Genomic DNA, 18,874 nt, shown 5'->3' with positions numbered 1-18,874 from the left:
ATAGGGTTGGGATGTGTCACGTGACATCCCCTCCTGTTCAAAGTGAGGTACTGGTACCGAACTGTATGGTGTCGAGGGAGATCGCCAACAGCATCCGGAATCCTGGAAGGGACTCTTCGCTGGCCCACTTTGATGTGTGGGTCGAGTGGTACTTGAACTTCATAAAGGTCTGCAACGCTTGCTTCTTTGGGCCGCGCCGAAAGCGACTCAAAGTCTTCTGTGGCACATTCGATGCTTCAACTTCGTCTAGAGACCTGCTTCTTTCGTCTTCAAGAATCTCCATGGCTGAAAATTCCTGAAACCATCTCCAACACAAAACCATGAACATACCCATTCCATGTAAAGTGAAGGAAAAAAATCTTGTCTTCTCTAAAGACTGTGCATGTAATGTAGATGAACAAATAGACGGAGTGACAAGCCGTTCATCAAACACATGCAAACAATGAGGTCGAATCTTTTCTGTTTGATTGAAATGAATCAACTGTGGCAAATCACAATGGAAATGCCCATGTGTAGTTCTCATACTTTCATGTGCTCGTTCGGAAACTGTGTCATGCCAAGGAAGAGACATGGAATGTGACTTCCTTACATACAAACTTTTTAGCTTTTCAGGAACAATCCGCATACATTCGTGCTCATCCATGAGAGAAACGTGCTCAACATACAATATGTCATGCCTAGAAAAAGGGATCACATAACGATGCTGACGAAAATATTGGAAACCTTCACGAATGAAACAGTCGAACAATGCGTGCGTATCAATCATGCGAACATATAATACTTCCTGTGATGGTTCTTTGGACCAAGGCTCGAGAGCCAAGATCGGTGCTTCAGGGTCTATCGAATCTTCTTGTGGGGGATTTGTGGACCTCGACTCGAAAGCCAAGATCGATTCTTGGTGATTGATCGAATCGACAACGAGGTTAGCTTCGCTAGAAATAGCATCAACTAACACATCATCAATCACATCATCTTCGTGGAAGTCATTATGCTTGTCTTTGTCATACAAGTAATCATGCAAATCATTATCATTCAAATCATCATGCTTCGCATAATCATGCAAATCCTGTGTGTCATGCTGTGGAGAAAAAGAGACTGAGAGAGTCTCCTTATCTCGAATTCTTTCAACCTTGTCCTGTATAGTAGCAATGAGAGATGGAGAAGGAGAAGTATCCACTCCATGAAAGACTGTAGGAGAATCACTGTCGGCATTGAGAGTTATAGTGTTAGCCGAAAAATTTATGAAAGCATCAGTTTCACGAAACCACTTAATGCCTAAAACCATATCACATCCTGAAAGAGGAGAAACAACAAATCTTCTAGTGAAGGCAGTCTGTTGAATTGCAAACAACACATCAAGGCACTCCTCTGTGATGAAAGCGTCTATACCAGGACGAAAGCTAGAGACCTCGATAGGAGATCTCGGACTAACTTCGAGGCGGGCTCTCTCAACAAGAGAGGAACTGATCACATCATGCATACTACCTGGGTCAAACAATATGACAAAACGGTGCCCCAACGTACGACCATAACATTTAATGAGAGAATCATCAATGGGAGGGTCCTGAGAAACTTTGGGCACAAACGTGTTATCATTCATTGCATTGACAGATGTAGTGGATGCTGTGGGTTCTTTAGATTCATTCGATTCAAGCTTAGGACATGTTCGTTTTATGTGACCCTTAATGTGACAATGAAAACAACGACCTTCTTTAGAATACGTGCTTTGTTCTTCCGAAGTGATGTATCCTCCTACAATTCCTTGTGCTACCTTTTCATCTGGAGTAAGCTTAGGTTTAGCAGTTGTGTTAGCCTTACCCTTAGATTCATTGGAAGAATTCTTTGATGAGATACTGTTGATAGATTGGTTAGAAGAGTTATCATTCTTACCATTCTTATCGTTCTTACCGTTCTGCGGGTTCTGAGAAGTCTGCGAGGTACTTGTGGAAGTCTTGTTCTCCTTAGGCTTTTCCTTGTTGTGCTTCATCTCCTGTGCGAGAGCAATCGCTACCGCCTTGTTGAGATCTATTGGATCGAATACCTCGACATCGTACTTGATATACTCGTCCAATCCAAAGAGAAAAGCCTCTTTGCGCTCATCATCCGACATGCGTAGTTGGGTACCTAGCTCAAAACACGATTAGAAAAAGACATAACCGGCATACCATTTTACTTGAGAGCTCGCCAATCGTCCTTCAATCGTGCAAGGTATTGAGGTGGCATAAACCGTGCCTTGAGCTTGTCTTGGAAATCAGCCCAACTAAAAGAGAGGGGCGTGAAATCGTCGGCTGCCTCTAGGTGCGCGGCTAGCTGTGCCTCTTGCCATCCGTGGTACCAATTGATGGCATCACCGGCAAGGTACATAACTGCCGTAAAAAATTTGCTATTTCCTGTCTTCTTAGTTGTCGCAAAATAAGCATTAAATTGATGCAACCAAGAATGAATAACTGTAGCATCCATCTTACCATCATACTTACTGAAAGTCAACTTTTCTGTGACTAGATGGTTGGAATCTGCGTCGTGGCTTGCGCCACTTGACGAACTCCCACGATCTTTGGGTGGTTCGGTCTTCGAGGCTAGGATGTGGGAAATAAATTCTTGACGACGAATCTCCCTTTGAGCCTCTCGTTCATCGCGCTCGCGTTCGAAAGCAAGTCGACGTTCTTCTTGTTTTGCGGCAAGAGCAATGCGCTCACGTTCCTGAGCAAGTCGCTCACGTTCCTGAGCAAGTCGATTTTCTTCTTGTTTTGTAGCAAGAGCAATACGCTCACGTTCTTGAGCAAGGCGCTCAAGGTCCTGAGCCATGCGACTTGCTTCTTGTCTATCCATCATGGCCATCATCTGCTTGACCATTTCCTCCATAGGGTTTGGTGGCGTAGATGGCGAAGGGGGAGGGTTGAAGAAATCATCTCCGCGTGTGGACGAGTCTTCGTCGCCTCTCTCATGCTCATCACATGTATGCGAAGTATCCATTCCGCTTTGGGTGACGACCATGCACTATGATCTTGGGGTCTTAAGCTCGCGAGGAACTTGGGTTTTGGAGAGTCTTGAGGTTCTTGAGGTCCTTGATTCGTGAGAATCTTGGGTTCTTGAGGTTCTGGAGTCTTGAGGGTCTTGGGTTCTTGGGGTTCTTGAGGTTTTCTTTCGCTTGCAAATCGCGTTGAGAAGGATCTTCTCTTCACCCGAGTTCTACTCCTTTCTGCGGGCGCACCCCTTAGCGGCCTTGCGCTCACACCAAGGTTGCTCTTTCCCACCTCACGTCGATTGGCCGGCCGCTAAGTGCACGGTCCGCTCTCAATGAGTGAAAAGAGACACAAGGGGAGGCTGGACAAGCCCTTCTTTCTTGGGATTCTTGTCACTCTTCAACAAAACACGACTAGGAATCGCCACGCCCAAGTAAACTTGGGTTCGTGCGATCGCAACAAGCAAAAAAATTCTTGTGGTTCTTTCCTTGAGTAATGCAGAACACTTCCAAAGCTCTGATACCAATGTAAGGTGCAGCGGAATGAATGTTGTATTTTCTCAAAATTAGTGATCTTTATTGCTCAAGGTTCCTTTTAGTTCTTAGGGAAAGAGAGAGCTTTCCGTCTTGTGGAGAGTGCTATCATCACGAACAAAGTGAGTGGATATTGTGCGTGCAAGTGAATGAGACTGAGAGAAGGAGAGAGAAGAGATACGACACCGAGAGGTTGTAAAACCCTCCTCCGAAGGCCCCACTCTCGTCGGCGAGAGTGGTCTATTCTTTGATTGCACAAAGGTGTACAATGCGTATGCAATGGACTGATGCAATGGGACTATGCCGATGACGACGACGACTTGATGGCTGAAATCTGGGATCTTCTAATCGCTGAATTTCGGGACTGTTTCGATAACTGAAAATGACTGTTTTGGCTGCGTTTTTATGGCTGAAAATGGGGGAACATCTGCAACCGTCTTGGGATGGTTCTGCTACTGAGTCATAGGCTGAAAACTGCGAAGATCTACTGCCGGTTTGGCTGAGATTAAAAAACGCTGATCTTTGTGGTTACCTAGCGTTAGTGAAGGGCTGATCCGTTCCTGCTGGTTATGCTGCAGAAAACGCTGAAGTGCTGAATCATACAAGCTGCGAATCTGCCACAAAATCGCTGAGGTATGCTGGTGGTCTAGCGTTAGTAAAATGCTAAAGCTGGGGTTGATTCTGTCGCGGGAAACACCGAGGATGGGGGCTGATCTGCAAGGATCTGCTAACGCGAGGATACTGTGGTTGATGGCGGTGATTGCAAGAGAGGAAAACGCCAGGGCTGCCAAGTTGATGCAAAAACGCCAAGAAGGGGAGAAGATGCAAAAACGCGAGGGATGGTCTGAGGGGGTACTGCTGAGAAGTTGCCTGTTGAGCAGGAAGCTCCTGCTGCCTCTTCTGCCAGAAAGTGCTTGTGTTTGCTTATATATTAACTTAGCAAAATTGCCCTACCTACTTTTCTTGGAAAGTCACTTAAAAATAATAAGTGAAAATACCAATAAATAGGAAAATAGGCTAAATGCATTGGAAAATTCCCCTAACTGATGCTAATGGATTCTGATGGGAATTCCGATGATCATGCTGTGTGCAATCGGAGGATATGCATCTATGCTAAGTGATTGGGCCTGCACGGTCTACGAATAGACTCACAAAAGTGCTAGATCACTGCTAATCTAGACTTGACTGAATTGATTGAACCCTGTTGTGGTGTAGCTTGTCCACGGACACTTAGGGTTGGGATGTGTCACGTGACAATAAGGCATGCCTAGTAAAAGGGATCACATAAAGACACTGACTAAAATACAGGAAACGATCACGAATGAAACACTCGAACAATGCGTGCGTATGAATCGTGTGAACACATAATACTTCCTGTGAGGGTTCTTTGGACCTAGGCTCGAGAGCCAAGATCAGTTTTTCGTGATTGATCGAATCTGCAATGAGGTTAGCTTCACTAGAGAAAGTGTCAACTAACACATCATCCTTGTCAACAATCACATCATCTTTATGCAAATCATCATGCTTGTGTGAAATCACATCTTGATCATGCAAGTCATCATGCTTGTGGGTGTCATCCAAATCATTATGCTTATCATTATCATTCAAATCATCATGGAAATCATTGTCATTCAATTCATCATGCTCATCATTATCATTCAAATCATCATGCAAATCATTGTCATTCAATTCATCATGCTTCTCATAATCGTGCAAATCCTGTGTGTCATGCTTGGGAGAAGAAGAGACTAAGAGTCTCCTTTTCTCGAATCTCTTCAATCTTCGCCTGCACATTAGAAATGAGAGAGGAGGAATGAACAACGTTCTTGCAATCCAATTTTGTTTTTCTTTCTGCGTACTTGCGATCAAATTCTTTGGCCTCCAAGCGTAATTGCTCGCGCTTACGCTCCATGGTTGCCATTCTTGCTTCGTGCCACGTTGTCATCATGTCCATCATCGTCTTGCACAAAGCCTCCATAGGATCTGGTGCAATCCTTGGCGTAGATGGGGAAGAGGGAGGGTCAGAAAAACCTCCTGGTGGGGAAAATTCTTCTTCGCCTCTCTCATGCTCATCACCTCAAAGCGAAGTATCCATTCCGCTTCTAGTGATGACCATCCAATGAAGTCGTGGGTTCTTGTGGTCTTGGGTTCTTAAGTTCACGAGGAACTTGGGTTCTTAAGTTCTCGAGGAACTTGGGTTCTTGAGGTTCTTGAGGGTCTTCTTTTGCTTGCAATCTGTGTTAGAGAAGGATCTTCTCTTCATCCGAGTTCTACTCTTTTCCGCGGGCGCACCCCCCTTGGCGGCCTTACGCTCACACCAAGGTTTCTTTTTCCCACCTCACGTCGATTGGCCGGCCGCTAAGTGCACGTTCCGCTCTCAATGAGTGAAAAGAGGCACAAGAGGAGGCTGGACAAGCCCTTCTTTCCTGGAATTCCTGTCCCTCTTCAAAAACACGATTAGGAATCGACACACCCAAGCGAACTTGGGTTCGTGCGACCGCAACAAGCAAAAAAAAATTCTTGTGATTCTTGTGGTTCTTTCCTTGAGTGATACAGAACACTGCCAAAGCTTTGATACCAATGTTAGGTGGAGCGGAATGAATGTTTGCGCTTTGCTCAAGATGAGTACTCCGAACTGTGCTCTAGGTTCCTTTTGTTCTTATGGAAGGGAGAGCCTTCCGTTCTTAATGAGAGAGTGCAATGAACACAAACAAAGTGAATGGACACTGTGCGTGAAAGTGTATGAGACTAAGAGATAGAGAGAGAAGAGAATACGACACCAGAGACGTTGTAAAACCCTCCTCTGAAGGCCCCACTCTCTATGGCGAGAGCGGTCTACTTATGATTGCACAAATCTCTACAATGCTTGGACTTGCCGACGATGTCGACGATGATGAGGACGACGACGAGACGGGCTGAATTCTGAAAACGCTAAGGGCTGAAATCTGCAAATCTGGTATCTGCTGAATTCTAACTCTTATGTTGAGGACGATGATGCGACGACGACGTGCTGAAAACGCAGATGCTGAAATCTATGTTTTCTGGGCTGAAATTGCAAACTTCAATGGATCTGACCGTGCGGCAAGGATCTGTTGCGGGAAGGTGAGATCTACGAGGTTTGGGACTTCTTCTGCGATGTCCGACTGCTAAAAACTGAAAACGCTGGTTCTAGGGCTGAATCTGTCGTGAAGATCTGCAAAAATGCTGGGTTTGATTTTCAAACTAGAAACGCTAGGGCTGAAAACTGACATTGCGGGGAAATCTGCTAACGCTAGGGAATCTGCTGTGTTGCTGTGGGAATCTGCTAATGCTATGGCTGATCTGTTGTCTACTGGCGGCTGATCTGGTGCAAAAACGCTAGGCCTTCTGTTGAGAGAAAACGCCAGAGTTGTCGCGGGGGTTGGTCTTGCTTAGAAGTAGCCTGTTGAGCAAGGTGCTCCTGTTGCCTCTTCTGCCAACTAGTGCTAGTCTAGGTTTGCTTATATACAAACTTACTCAAATTGCCCTACCTACTTTTCAACAAAAGTCACTTAAAAATAATAAGTGAAAAATGTCAAAAATAGGGAAAATAGGCTAAATGCACTGGAAAATTCTCCTGAAGGATTTTGATGGGAATGCTTATGATCATGCTGTGTGCAATCAGAGGATATGCATCTACACTAAGTGACTGGGCATGCACGGTCTACGAATAGACTCACAAAAGTGCCAGATCACTTCTAATCTAGATTGACTGGACTGATTGAACCCTGATCATGCTGTAGCTTGTCCACGGGCACATAGGGTTGGATGTGTCACGTGACATTCTCTTTCTTCCATGCTTCCCTCTCTTTGATATAGGTCTCCCCTTCTTTCTCTAGCTTGGAGATCCGGTTGATAATGGTGTTGAGAGTGGTATCTGATGACTTCTTGTATTCTTTGATCTTGTCGTTGAGTTTGCTCATCTCCTTCCCCATTTCTTCCTTTGCTCACTCCCTTCGTCATTGTTGAGAATGAGAATAGATGTGGCTATGATTGTGTGGATATGTATGTGGCTGAATGTGTGTGTGTGGAGAGGGGGGATGTGGTGTGTGTGTGTGTGGTTGGGGGCAGCGGGCTTGGTGCAGTGGGGCAGCGGCAGTGGCTACAGCCTTGCTGCAGCAGTGAGGCAGCGGGCCTGGTGCAGTGCGGCAGCAGCAGGTGCTACAGCCTTGCTGCAACAGTGAGGCAGCGGCAGGTCCTAGTCTTGGCACTGTGCAGTCACAGCAGGTGCAGTCGCAGCAGCAGCAGTGGCGCGCGCAGGGGATGAAGCAGCAGCAGCGGGTGAGAGCAGCAGCAGCGCGCAGGCAGCCACAGGGGTGGCGCGTGGACAGCTACAGGGGGTGCAGGGACTGCGCAGTGGGGCAGCGCTGGCGAGGCTGGCGGACAGGCATGGCGCGCGCGCGAGAGAGAGAGAGAGAGAGAGAGAGAGAGAGAGAGAGAGAGAGAGAGAAAGAAAGAAAGAAAGAAAGATTTTTAACGTCTATGTCAGGCCGAAATCGGCCTATGAGACAAATCAAATGTACATTGTGTGTATGTCATCCGTCTATCGGAAAGACAAATGAAACAAAATTGATACAAAACTGAGCTGAAAGTAGGTAGTGGAGTATCTGAGGAGGGATGGAGCTCTATCTCTAGGGGTATATGCATGTCTGTATGCTCAAGGTAGCAATCATGAGAATGCATCAAGCTATCTAGCTCCATCCTGTACTAATGGGGGGGTGTAAGATGTGGTACATGGGTGGGTCTGGTGCCAAGGCTACCCGGATGAAAGCTGTCGGGTCAGCCCTCATCTGAGCCACTCGCTCCTCAGTGGCACGGCGCTCCCGGGCTCGGATCTCCTCGATCTGTCGGTGGTGGGAGCTCGCGCCCCTGTAGCCTGTGACTCGTGGTCGTCGTCCAGCTCGGTTCACCTCCGCCTGTGGGAGTGTCACTCCCCTCTGAGTGTCTGGTGAGGGGGGGGCGGAAATCCTCTGAAAGAAGTCTGTGAGCTGCGACTGTCTCCCCTCTGTCTGTGTAGCTGTGTGTGGCTGTAGTAGTGTGTCCCGATGGCTCTGTATCTCTAGTAAGAAACGTCCGAGCTGTCTTTGATCTCGAGATTCCATGATCTCTCGGAGAGTGGGCTGTCCTCTAAATAGGGCCTCATACCTGCCTCTGATCTCAGTGTATGCTCTGCATCTACATACAAAGTGCTCCTCACTCTCCACCTCCTCTGTGCAGGCTCTGCAGATTCGCTCCCCCCTCGGAACACCAGTATGTCTCCCGATCTCAATCTCTAACCTGTGTGAAGCCACTCTCAGCTGACCAATCGCCACCCGTGAGCTATGTGGCATATATGTGTCCATGTAGCGTGGTCTCTGTATGAACCCCCCAGACAATATGGTGAGAAACTGGTCTCTGTAATCTGACATCCTCGTCCCCAAGCTAGGTGCCGCCCAGACTCTCCTAGTGTATAGCTGCCACAGATCCTGTCTCAATACCAAGTTCCTCTCACTGCGAGAGAGGTGAACATATGGTGAGTGGGGGTCGTACTGGAATGGTGGTAGGCTCTCCATGTCAAGACCGTGTCCCTCAAACCATGCTCTGACCTGTGAGTACCATGTTCTCTCATGTCCACTCTCTGATAGCTGTATAGCTGCCTCAAATGCTCTACGGGTAAGTCTGTCAGGAGGTAGCTCTCTCATCCTCTGGATGAAGCAAACTGTCTGGAATAGTGCCTCTACAACCATAGGTGGTGTGGCGAGCTCGGCTCTAATAATGTCGTGTGGCACTGTCTTCTTGCTGCGGAGCAAGCGTGAGATCATATATACCTGTGGTCTCTCAAGTTGTGTCCACTGGTCAGCTGTCAATCCTGGTGCCCATACTGCCGCCGAGTACATCAAGGCCGGGGTGACTAAGGTGTCGAAAAGCCACCCCTTCGTGCGGGGCTCCTGAAAGTGTGCCTGGTGGCACCTCCGCTCTAGCACGGCCAGAGCTGCATATCCTCGGGTGAGCCTGTCAACAGCAGCCTGCCTCATAGTGAAGGGTCTTGGTAGGCTGGTGAATGTGATGCCAAGGTAGACATAGGAGGTGACTACATCAACCTGTCCTCCTGCTGCTGTGAAGGTGGCGGCGCTCCTCACTGCACTGGATGTGTGAAAGATCATAACCTTGGTTTTGCCAAGGTTCACAGTCAACCCCCTGTGTGTGCTGAATTCGTCCAAGGCCTCAAGATGGCGTTGCAAGCCCTCGGGTGACTCTGAAATCAACACAATATCATCAGCATATAACATGATGTGGACCGGAGTACCTGCCAAGTCGCTCCCCTCTCCCCCTGCTCGCAGTATGTAGTCGGAGATCTCGTCGATGTATAGCCCAAAGAGTGTCGGGGAGAGTGGGCATCCTTGCTTAACACCAATGGTGCTAGCAATGGTCTCTGAAAAACCGCCTGGGCAACGAACCCGACCCGTCACCCTCTCATATAGAGCGTATATGGCCCAAATCATCTCTGTTGGTACCCCAATGCTGTGAAGGCGCTGGAAGAGTCTCTCGCGTGGGACTGTGTCAAAGGCCTTGCGGAAGTCCACAAAGCAGCAGTAAAGCCTCTTCTTCCGCGCCTTTGCCCCATCAATGAGGCAGCGCAGAACGAAGATGTGGTCAATGGTGGAGAAAGCTCGTCTAAAACCTGCTTGGCCTGGAGCTCGTAGACCCTCGATCTCTGCGTAGCAGCTGAGCTGTGCCTCAAGTACTGCTCCATATAGCTTGGCCATCGTGTGGCCAATCATGATAGTCCTGTAGTTCCCTGGGTCCAGGGTGTCGCCAGATTTGTGGATAGGCACTATGGTGTGCTGTGTCCACTCCTCTGGGAAGCCCTCCCCTATAGCCCGGTTGAAGACATGTGCAATCAACGGGGCTATAGTGGAGGCCGCATAAATGATGTGCTCACTCTGTAATCCAGTATGGTCAGCTGATCGTCTGTGCTGCATGCGGCGTATGGCCCTCTCTACCATCTCTGCTGTAAAGAAGGAGGAGCACGTGGGGCGAGGCTCGTGTGGTTGTGGAATAGGAGGCTGCCCTGGCACTTCATAAAGTCGCTCTGCATAATCATGCCATATTTGTGGATCCTCAATAGCTGTAGTCGGACGTGGCTCGCGTAGGGTGCGCCATGCCGTCGCGCTATCCATGCTCATGAATAGGCGGTATAGCTCAAGCTCCTGTGCCTCTTCGAATGCTCGCCGCTTTTGGCGTGTCAGCGTCTTCATATGCCGTCTGGCCTCTCTCTCTGTGATCTCTCCTAAGGCTCGTCGTGCATGGAGGCGTCGGTATAGCTCTCTGCACTCATCATCATACCAGCGGTTCTGAGGCATAGCCCCGGGGGGGGGAGTGCGTCCTGTGTGAGTGGTGTGTGGAAAAGAGCTAATAGCTGAAGTGTGGAGAACGGAAGAGATATGTGATGTGAGAACTGAGAGTGGTGTGGATGGGTGGAGGAGACATAGGCCATGTTCGACCTTGGCCGAGTAAATAGAGGCTAACTCATGTGTGAAATGGATGGTGGTGTGTGGAGTGCGTGTTGTGGAGCTGTGTGTGATGGTATCTCCGGTGATAGAGAAAGAGAGGTATGTGTGGTCGGCTCCGATGGGTATGGGTGGAATGGTGAAGGATGTGATAAGGTGTGTAGCCTCCCTGGGTCCCAGAATATAGTCGACTGTACTCCCCCCTCCTTCTGCAACTCCATGTGGCATACAAGTCAGGCCCCCTGAGGTGGGCCACTGGACCATCCCGTTATAAATAACGAGACGGTGCTGGGAGCCAAGTCGAAGTAGATGTCGTCCATAAGCTGTGACTGGAGCTCTGTCTGCTGTGTCTCTCATAGTAGCCTCCTCATCTAGAGTGTGTAGTGTCTCTGGGTCCTCATGGTCATATGTCTCACACTGCTCACTGCGTGTACGAGCATTGAAGTCTCCCATAAGGAAGACTTCACCCAGTGTGGAGTACTCCATAATCTCCTCCGTGAGGCATGCGTACGGTGACTCCTGCTCAATAGAGGCGAATCTGGAGCCTGTGGGAGCAAAATAGCAAAGGGCAATGTAGACGATCCTGTCTCGTGAGAGCTCGAGGCGAATCCACATGTAGCGGGCCTGTGGGTCCCGGGCAACAATCTGTAGTCTGCTGTGAAGCCCCTGTCTAAAGAGTATGGCCACTCCTCCTGAGCCGCGAGTGGTGTGCTGGCGCATACATCCTCGATGTAGAGACTCCCACTGAAATCCATGTATCCGTGGTAACCCTCTCTCCGGGCTCTCGTGTGTCTCTGTAAGTAGAATGATGTCTCGACCTCTCATCACCTCCTCAAGTCTCTCTGGGTGTGTCCATAAGTCTCCATTGCAATTCCAAACCGTGACATGAATCTCCTCGTGTGTCCCACAGGCCGCGAGTCCCTATGCGATGGTCTTGCCATCAATGATAACCCTACCATCCCGATATACTGCCTTCTTCCCTTCTTTGCGGGCTTGGTGGACTCGAGGCATGCACGCGCGACGGTGATCTTGTTGCATCTTTGTGAGGTCATCATCTAGATAAATCGGTGGGCCGTCGATCCCTCTCAAGATGACCCTCTTTCGGAGGAAGGAAGTTCGAGACTCCTCGGAGGCGAATTGGAGGATGAGAGCTCTTTTCTTTGGATCTTTGCCGGCTCTCCAAACTTTGGAGAAAGGGATCTCTTCTTCCTTGTATCCCACTTTCTTGCATAAAGCTTTCCCATCGCTTTCGGGTGTAGACCCTTCTTCTTCTTTGATGCCGGTCACTCGCACATTGAGACGGCGAGCTTGTCGCATCTTCTCCTCTTCGATGGTTGTGTGTACGATGAGTACTTCATCTTTTTGGGCTTCCTCTCTTGCTACCTTCTTGATGTTCTTTTTGACTACTTCGACCCATCCTTCTTTGGTGGCCTCTAATTTGTCCTCAATGCTTGCGGTGAGGGCTTTGGTGATCTCCTCCTTGAGGGCTTCCTTAGCCTCCCCTTTAATCTCTCCTTCCTCGGGGGTGAGGGATGTGAGGGAAGCATGAAGGAGATCGATTTGTGCCTTCATCTCTTCTTGCTCTTTCCTCCATCTCTCCCTCTCCTTCTCGTTCTCCCGTTCCCTTCTCTCCTTCTCCTCTTTGAGATTTTGGATTTCCGCTCTCATGTCCTCCTTCTCTTCGTTCCATAGCTTGATGAAGTTGGCTTTCTCCTCCTTCCATATTTCTCTCTCCATCCGCCATTCCTTCATGTCCTTCTCCAATTGTGCAAGCCTCTTATTCGTGAGCATGAAGGACGTTGTCTTCTTTGTCGGTGTCGGCGTCTTGATGATGGGGGAAGACATGGTTGGCTTCGTAGCTACCCTCTCTTCATATTGTGAAGAAGAGGGGAAGAGAACACTCAGCTTGTGTGTATGCAGGGGGCAGCGGGCAGGGGATGGGGATGGGGTGTGTTTTCACTTGACGTGCAGGGAGCAGCGCAGCGCGCAGAGGAGGCAGCGCGCAGGAGGGAGCCACGCGCAGGGAGCAGCGCGCAGGGGAGGCAGCGCGCAGGAGGGAGCCACGCGCAGGGAGCAGCGCGCAGAGAGAGAGAGAGAGAGAGAGAGAGAGAGAGAGAGAGAGAGAGAGAGAGAGAGAGAGAGAGAGTTAGTTTTGGTGTATGTGTCTCCAGAGAGAGAGAGAGAGAGAGAGAGAGAGAGAGAGAGAGAGTTAGTTTTGGTGTATGTGTCTCCAGGAAGCAAGAACTCTTGTTCCCAGCTTTGGTAATTGGGACACAGGTGCAGAAATACCATATACTACAGTGTTTGAGAAAGTAAGGGCAACCAAAGATGGAAAGCCTTTAAATTCAACAGGATGCGGAGAGGTATCCTCTCAAACATCTATCAAGCATCAATTTCAAGGCAACCCCTCATTGGTTTATCCTCGTTACGACAGTGACAAGTACAGTAATGCCAGTTCTGAGCTTCACAGTGGGAAGAGATTAGTGCTGGATGAGTGGGGTATCCAAAATAAAAGAACAAATGACTTGCAATCATCTTCTAGAAGGTCATCGCTGGAACAAATTGCGGATCACATTTTTGCAGAGTCCCAACACGCAGCAGGTAATGAAACTCCTGTTATCTCACGCCAGTCGACATCCTCAAACGCATCATGGCAAGGAAACCATTATGTCGGCAGCAGAGAGTTAGGAGAACCCTATATCAAGGAGAGCATCTACATGCAGCCTGTGTCAGGTGGTCTTTCAAAGGGTCATAATCAAGGCAGCCTTCCAAACGGTAATAATCAAGGCAGTCTTCCAAATGTTCATAATCAAGGCTACCAAGCGTATGAGAGCGGAGTGTCCACTGCGTCGCCTAGAAAAGAGCGCTTTCTACCTAAAGACTCTGCTGGCTCACATTTGCTATACCCCACATCTGGGAGCCAAATGTACCATCAGCGAAGTATGGAAATGGTGAGCTCATTCCCACTGTCTGAATATAAAAGATTAATGGCAACTCTACATGCATGAATGCAGTATAGTACATATGTGGTCGCTCTATTTAAGCGTGTTGTTATGCATATGTAACACGTGCATGCTATGACATTCATGCGTCTCTCCCAAATTATCCTCTATTTGTGTATGTCTGCATGCTTGTTCACATGTGTGCACAAGAAACCGCCCTAGCATCCTCTCATGTACTGATGCAATTATATCTGCAACATGTGAATGACAGCCTCCAGACAGAGGTTTGCCGAAGTTTGGTGATTGGGATGCTATGGACCCCACAAAAGTCGAATTCACAGTCATATTTGATAAGGCTCGCAATGAGAGGAAGGTTTCAGTAAATCAGGAGTACACTTCAGTGAACAAAACTGCTCCTGAAGTCGATGAAGACCTCTACAAGCCAAGCTCCGTGCAGAGAAGAAAGGTAAGAATTCATTAGTGCAAGCAGTTGTGCTGTTTTCACCAAAACTGTCATGTTGTTGAAAAGGAGTAAATGTGCAAAGTAGTTCATTCTTGTGGAGTCATGTGTTAAGTAAAGAACGTGTTGTAAGAGTTCACGCGGAATTGATTCGACTTGATGTGTGCGCGTGTCTGCATGCATACGAGTCTTTATAGAGAATCTCACTTTGTCCGTGTCTGCGTGCATGCAGATTAGGTGCATCTGTTTTCCTACAAAGCAATATGATGTCAACCTGGTCAGAATGTTGCTTTATGACTTTATACTAACGGCCTTGGTTGGATTGCAGGGTTTTTGGACTTGGATTTGCTGCAGTAGTCCTGCTGTGTGATGAAGACATAGAGTAGGTGAATTACCCAAGGCAGCTGGGCACATTCTCTGAATACATCTCACCAAAATCTCAAGATTTCCTCGGTTTCCCGATTCACACATTTGGAAGGTAGTTTAGTTTCTGTAACAGAAATTGTGGCCATGGTATTTTGCAACGAATTGAAAGCTAAAGAAAAATGTGGGTACGTGCTCCAAGTGCATTCTTTGTACAACACATCTGAGCTGGTTGCTTGTGGTAGTTAATGGAAAAAGAGTTCATTTAGTGAATAGGCAGGCATGCTGCAAAGCAGGAAAGAACCAGCTTATCAATTTTAGTGCTAGGAAGAAAGAAAGAAAGATATATTTAAGGTCTCTTACAAGGCTAAAATGGCCATGAGAGACTAGAACAAGGTACGATCGATGATGGTATCTCTGATGATGAAGTGTTGCAAAATTTGCAGAATTAAGTGAGCAAAGGCTTGTAATACTCGAATGTAACGGTACTTGCCTTCCTTTCTCAGTACCCAGCATTGTGGAAGAAAGCAAAATGTACTACTTCAAGAGGGTTAACTTACATCTGTTTGGGACATCCTCCTCTTCAGGAGAAGGTGAAATTCAAAGACAAAAAAGAAGAAATTTTTGTACTCCAATGATCTAGCAAGCTAAGTGTCTTAACATGCTTTCATTTTTGGTAATTTGCTTTCAAAGAACATACGACAATCAATTCAAGCAGGCCAACTATGTGGGGATAAATTAGCTTACTACTGCTTCTTCCCTGAACCTTCAGTGGCATGTGGTGCCAAAAAGACTTTTAAGAACTGTTACAAAGATATGATATGATCGAAGTATCTCTGTTTTTTTGGAATTTCTAGATAATCCACTCATTTCTACACTAAAAGGTGCCAACTTTTGCCAGTTTTCTTGAAGACGACCTAGAGAGTTTGCGAGGAACGTGCAACCACCAACCTTAACTTTTTATCTCATTCTTCTCTCTATTCTTATGTGTCTTTTAGGCCTGTCTTTTAGACCATGACATAGGTATTGCTCTGGACGACAATGGAGTGAATGCCCCTCGTCTCCCAGAAGGGTATGAATGAAATGGGTGAATGGGCGTCTTCGCAACTCCGCATCACTTGGGGCTTCAGTTTGTCTTCTGCAGATTTGATGTGGCACTGTCCTGGAGTCATCAGCCTCTTTAGCTTCCTATTCTCTCTGTTTTGTCACTTGAATTGTCCCATTGAACTTTGTACTTGTTGGGAATTGTGGACCGCTGGGTAAAGCTTGTCCACTAGTCCACATGCCTAGCTATGATGGCAAACCTTTTTTCTTCGTCTTTCGGACATTGAATGTAGGCCATTAACCTCTGGTTAGAGAGAGAGAGAGAGAGAGAGAGAGAGAGAGAGAGAGAGCAGGCATGCAACTCAACTCTCCTCGTCGAGTAGATCTTTAAGGTCTCTTGGTATAGTTTCCTACAACATTACGACCTCCGAGGACGATAATCAATCAATCTCTCTCTCTCTTTTTGACAGAGTGTAAACTAAAGCTACATGGCCCGAAGAGCTTACAAAAAATTAACTGAGCCTAGGCCTTGGGGGAGGAAGAGGAGAATCGATAACAATTTGTTTGGCTCTCTCTGTTTTTTTGTGTAGCCTAAACTAAGCTAGATGATGATAAGAACTTATGTGGTCCTTGTGTGCATGTGCGCGCACGCGCACACAAATAAATTGAAATGTTATATTAAACGTCTTCAAGTGGCCAAAATGGCCTATGAGACCAAATTGATACTCTTGGTGGATCTAATACGATGTCTAGGTACAAAATAAAGTGAAGTAAAATAAAAGCTTAAATGAACATTGATGTATAAGGATGTCTGCATCAGGCATTGTCCAAAGATGTATTACATCGGCCTTGTTGAAGAGCATCGTCAATGATCGCCTCTATAAATAGCCAGATGTCTCGCGTCGTGATAGAATAGTCTTGAACTTTTGATGGAGCCTCTATCGATGTCGTAGTGGCCCTCGTAGACGTGGATATCTAGCTCTCCCAAGCTCAATGGCTTTGTCAGTCAATGTACCTCTGGTATATGTGGAGTCTGAAGTATGTTGTGAAGCTTGCTCATCTGACTGTCGAGTCTTTGCTCTAAAGAAGTCAATGATCTCTCTCTGTGAATGTCTCCCATTGTCTAATCTCCTCAAGAGACTCTCTGTGTGTTTGTGCAGCTCTAGCAAAAACAACCCGAGGGATCTTTGATCTTGATATCTCATGACTCTAGCCAATGGTCCAAAGCCCTCTTTGAATAGAAAGTGAAAACGGCCTCGTATCTCATAACTTACTGGACAATGATATGTGATGTAACTCTGTCTCTGGCTCTATATGACACAAGTGGCAAATCTTGGCCTCTGCTAGGACTCTCCTAAATCTACAAGTCTCAATCTCTAGTTGGGTGATGATGTGCGCATTTGACCAATAGCACATCATATCCAATGGGATAAATGAGTGTCCATATAGGCAGGTTTGATCACATAACCATCCTCTATGAGCTAGGGAAGATTCTCTCTCTCTCTCTGTGAGAGAGAGAGAGAGAGAGATTTCATTAATGTCCTCAAAGACAAGTATGACCCGTGGGGCCAAAAGAATCATATCATGTGGAGTGTGGGAACCTGATAAATGACTTGATGCTCAAGAATGGTGGAAATAAGCATTGCAATTGAGTCCACATCGTGATTGGGAGAGAAAGGTATGTAGGGAGAGCTTATGGTTGAAAATGTGGGGGAAGCAGTTCTATCAAGATTAAAAGCTGAGCACTTAAGTAGGGTGTGATACTTGGACCCGTAAACTTGGTGGGGGTATAAAGTCCATAGTTGATGAGGCTCCTCGTCGGTGCCCCAATTGCTTGTCTCTCATCGTTGAGAATGAGAGCTGAATTGAATGGAGGCGATAATGCGGATTTGTACTCACGGGGATTTGCTCGACCATGTAAGGGTGGGTGCGGTTCTCTCATTTTAAGAAGATGGTCTTGTAGTTGGGAGCAACATATATAATGTAATGTATGGAGTAAGACCCCTGCATTTCCTCGAGGTCACTGAAAATTCCTCATTCACTTTGGAGTCTATTGAGGAATCATGAAGCATGTTTAATGAATCCCATCTTCCAAACCACTTCTTGATGTCTTGTATCCATCTTGAACTTAATAATTTGCTTTTGTGCGTCTTTTAGACTTTTTGTTGACTTGCTTCCCGTGCAATTCTCAAAAGTTGATGTAAAGGGTTTTGCGGTATCTTAACCTTCTTTTCATATCCATAACCTCAATGGAAAGTGATCCGAACTCAAGATATAAGAGTATATATGGTATTTTTATTTTGACTCAGAGATGTGAAGAGTGCGTACACGGATGCGTGTATGCTCGACGTGCTATGCAAGGAAAAAGAACACAAAGAGTTTTGGGTGGAGCTCTTAGTGAGGTTTATAATAACCTCAATACTTCTTATTGTTCTATATGATCAAAAGAATAGATAAGGTTAGTATGGTTAGTGTGATGTGTGTCCAGCGAGCTGGCCTGAATCCTAACACTCTCCCACTTGAAGGCCAATGTGGCCCAAGTGGCTACATCTGTACAACCGTGAAGGAATCTTGGCTTCACCTTACAATCATCATCTCCGTGCAATGTGCAAACCGCTTTGAGGATAAGACTCTTGATGAGAGCATATGCAAGGTTGTCATCCTATGAACCTTAACTAGCTCAAATCACTTGCTAGCCAAGATGTCATGTATCACATGATAATAGACTTCTATGTGCTTTGACTTGGAGTGAAACACGGGGTTCTTCGCTAATACAGTTGCACTCTAGCTATCACAATGCAACATTGGAGTCCGATTAATGGCAAGATATCCCACTAGGCGAGCTAACCACACAACTTCCTTTTGCTAGCATCAGAAACTACCACATACTTTGCCTCTATGGTGGAAGATGACGTATAATTTTGGAGACATGATCTCCATGACACGACTGCTCCAACAAACAAAGAAACATAGCGAGACATGGATCTTTGAGTATCCACACAACTCGCATAATCTGCATCCATGTAGCCCACAATGGATGCTTCACTATTCCCAGGGTATG

General features: G+C 46.9%; 1 protein-coding gene across 1 annotated transcript in view; it reads left to right on the top strand.

The window, feature by feature from the left end:
- The window catches only part of LOC147453133 (uncharacterized), a 67,159-nt gene extending 51,724 nt beyond the window's left edge, over positions 1 to 15,435 (top strand). Inside the window, exons 2-4 of the mRNA XM_086518619.1 lie at positions 13,239 to 13,955; positions 14,218 to 14,412; positions 14,735 to 15,435. Of these exons, the coding sequence (XP_086374745.1) occupies positions 13,239 to 13,955; positions 14,218 to 14,412; positions 14,735 to 14,776 (954 nt within the window). The 3' untranslated portion in view covers positions 14,777 to 15,435. The remainder of the gene's footprint in view (positions 1 to 13,238; positions 13,956 to 14,217; positions 14,413 to 14,734) is intronic.
- The last annotated feature ends 3,439 nt before the right edge of the window (positions 15,436 to 18,874 follow it).

This window comes from Adiantum capillus-veneris, chromosome 8 (assembly GCF_014529385.1).
Source record: "Adiantum capillus-veneris isolate H3 chromosome 8, ASM1452938v2, whole genome shotgun sequence".
NCBI lineage: Eukaryota > Viridiplantae > Streptophyta > Polypodiopsida > Polypodiales > Pteridaceae > Adiantum > Adiantum capillus-veneris.
Note: the sequence above shows the minus strand (reverse complement) of the source record. Positions and strands in the feature narration are given on the sequence as shown.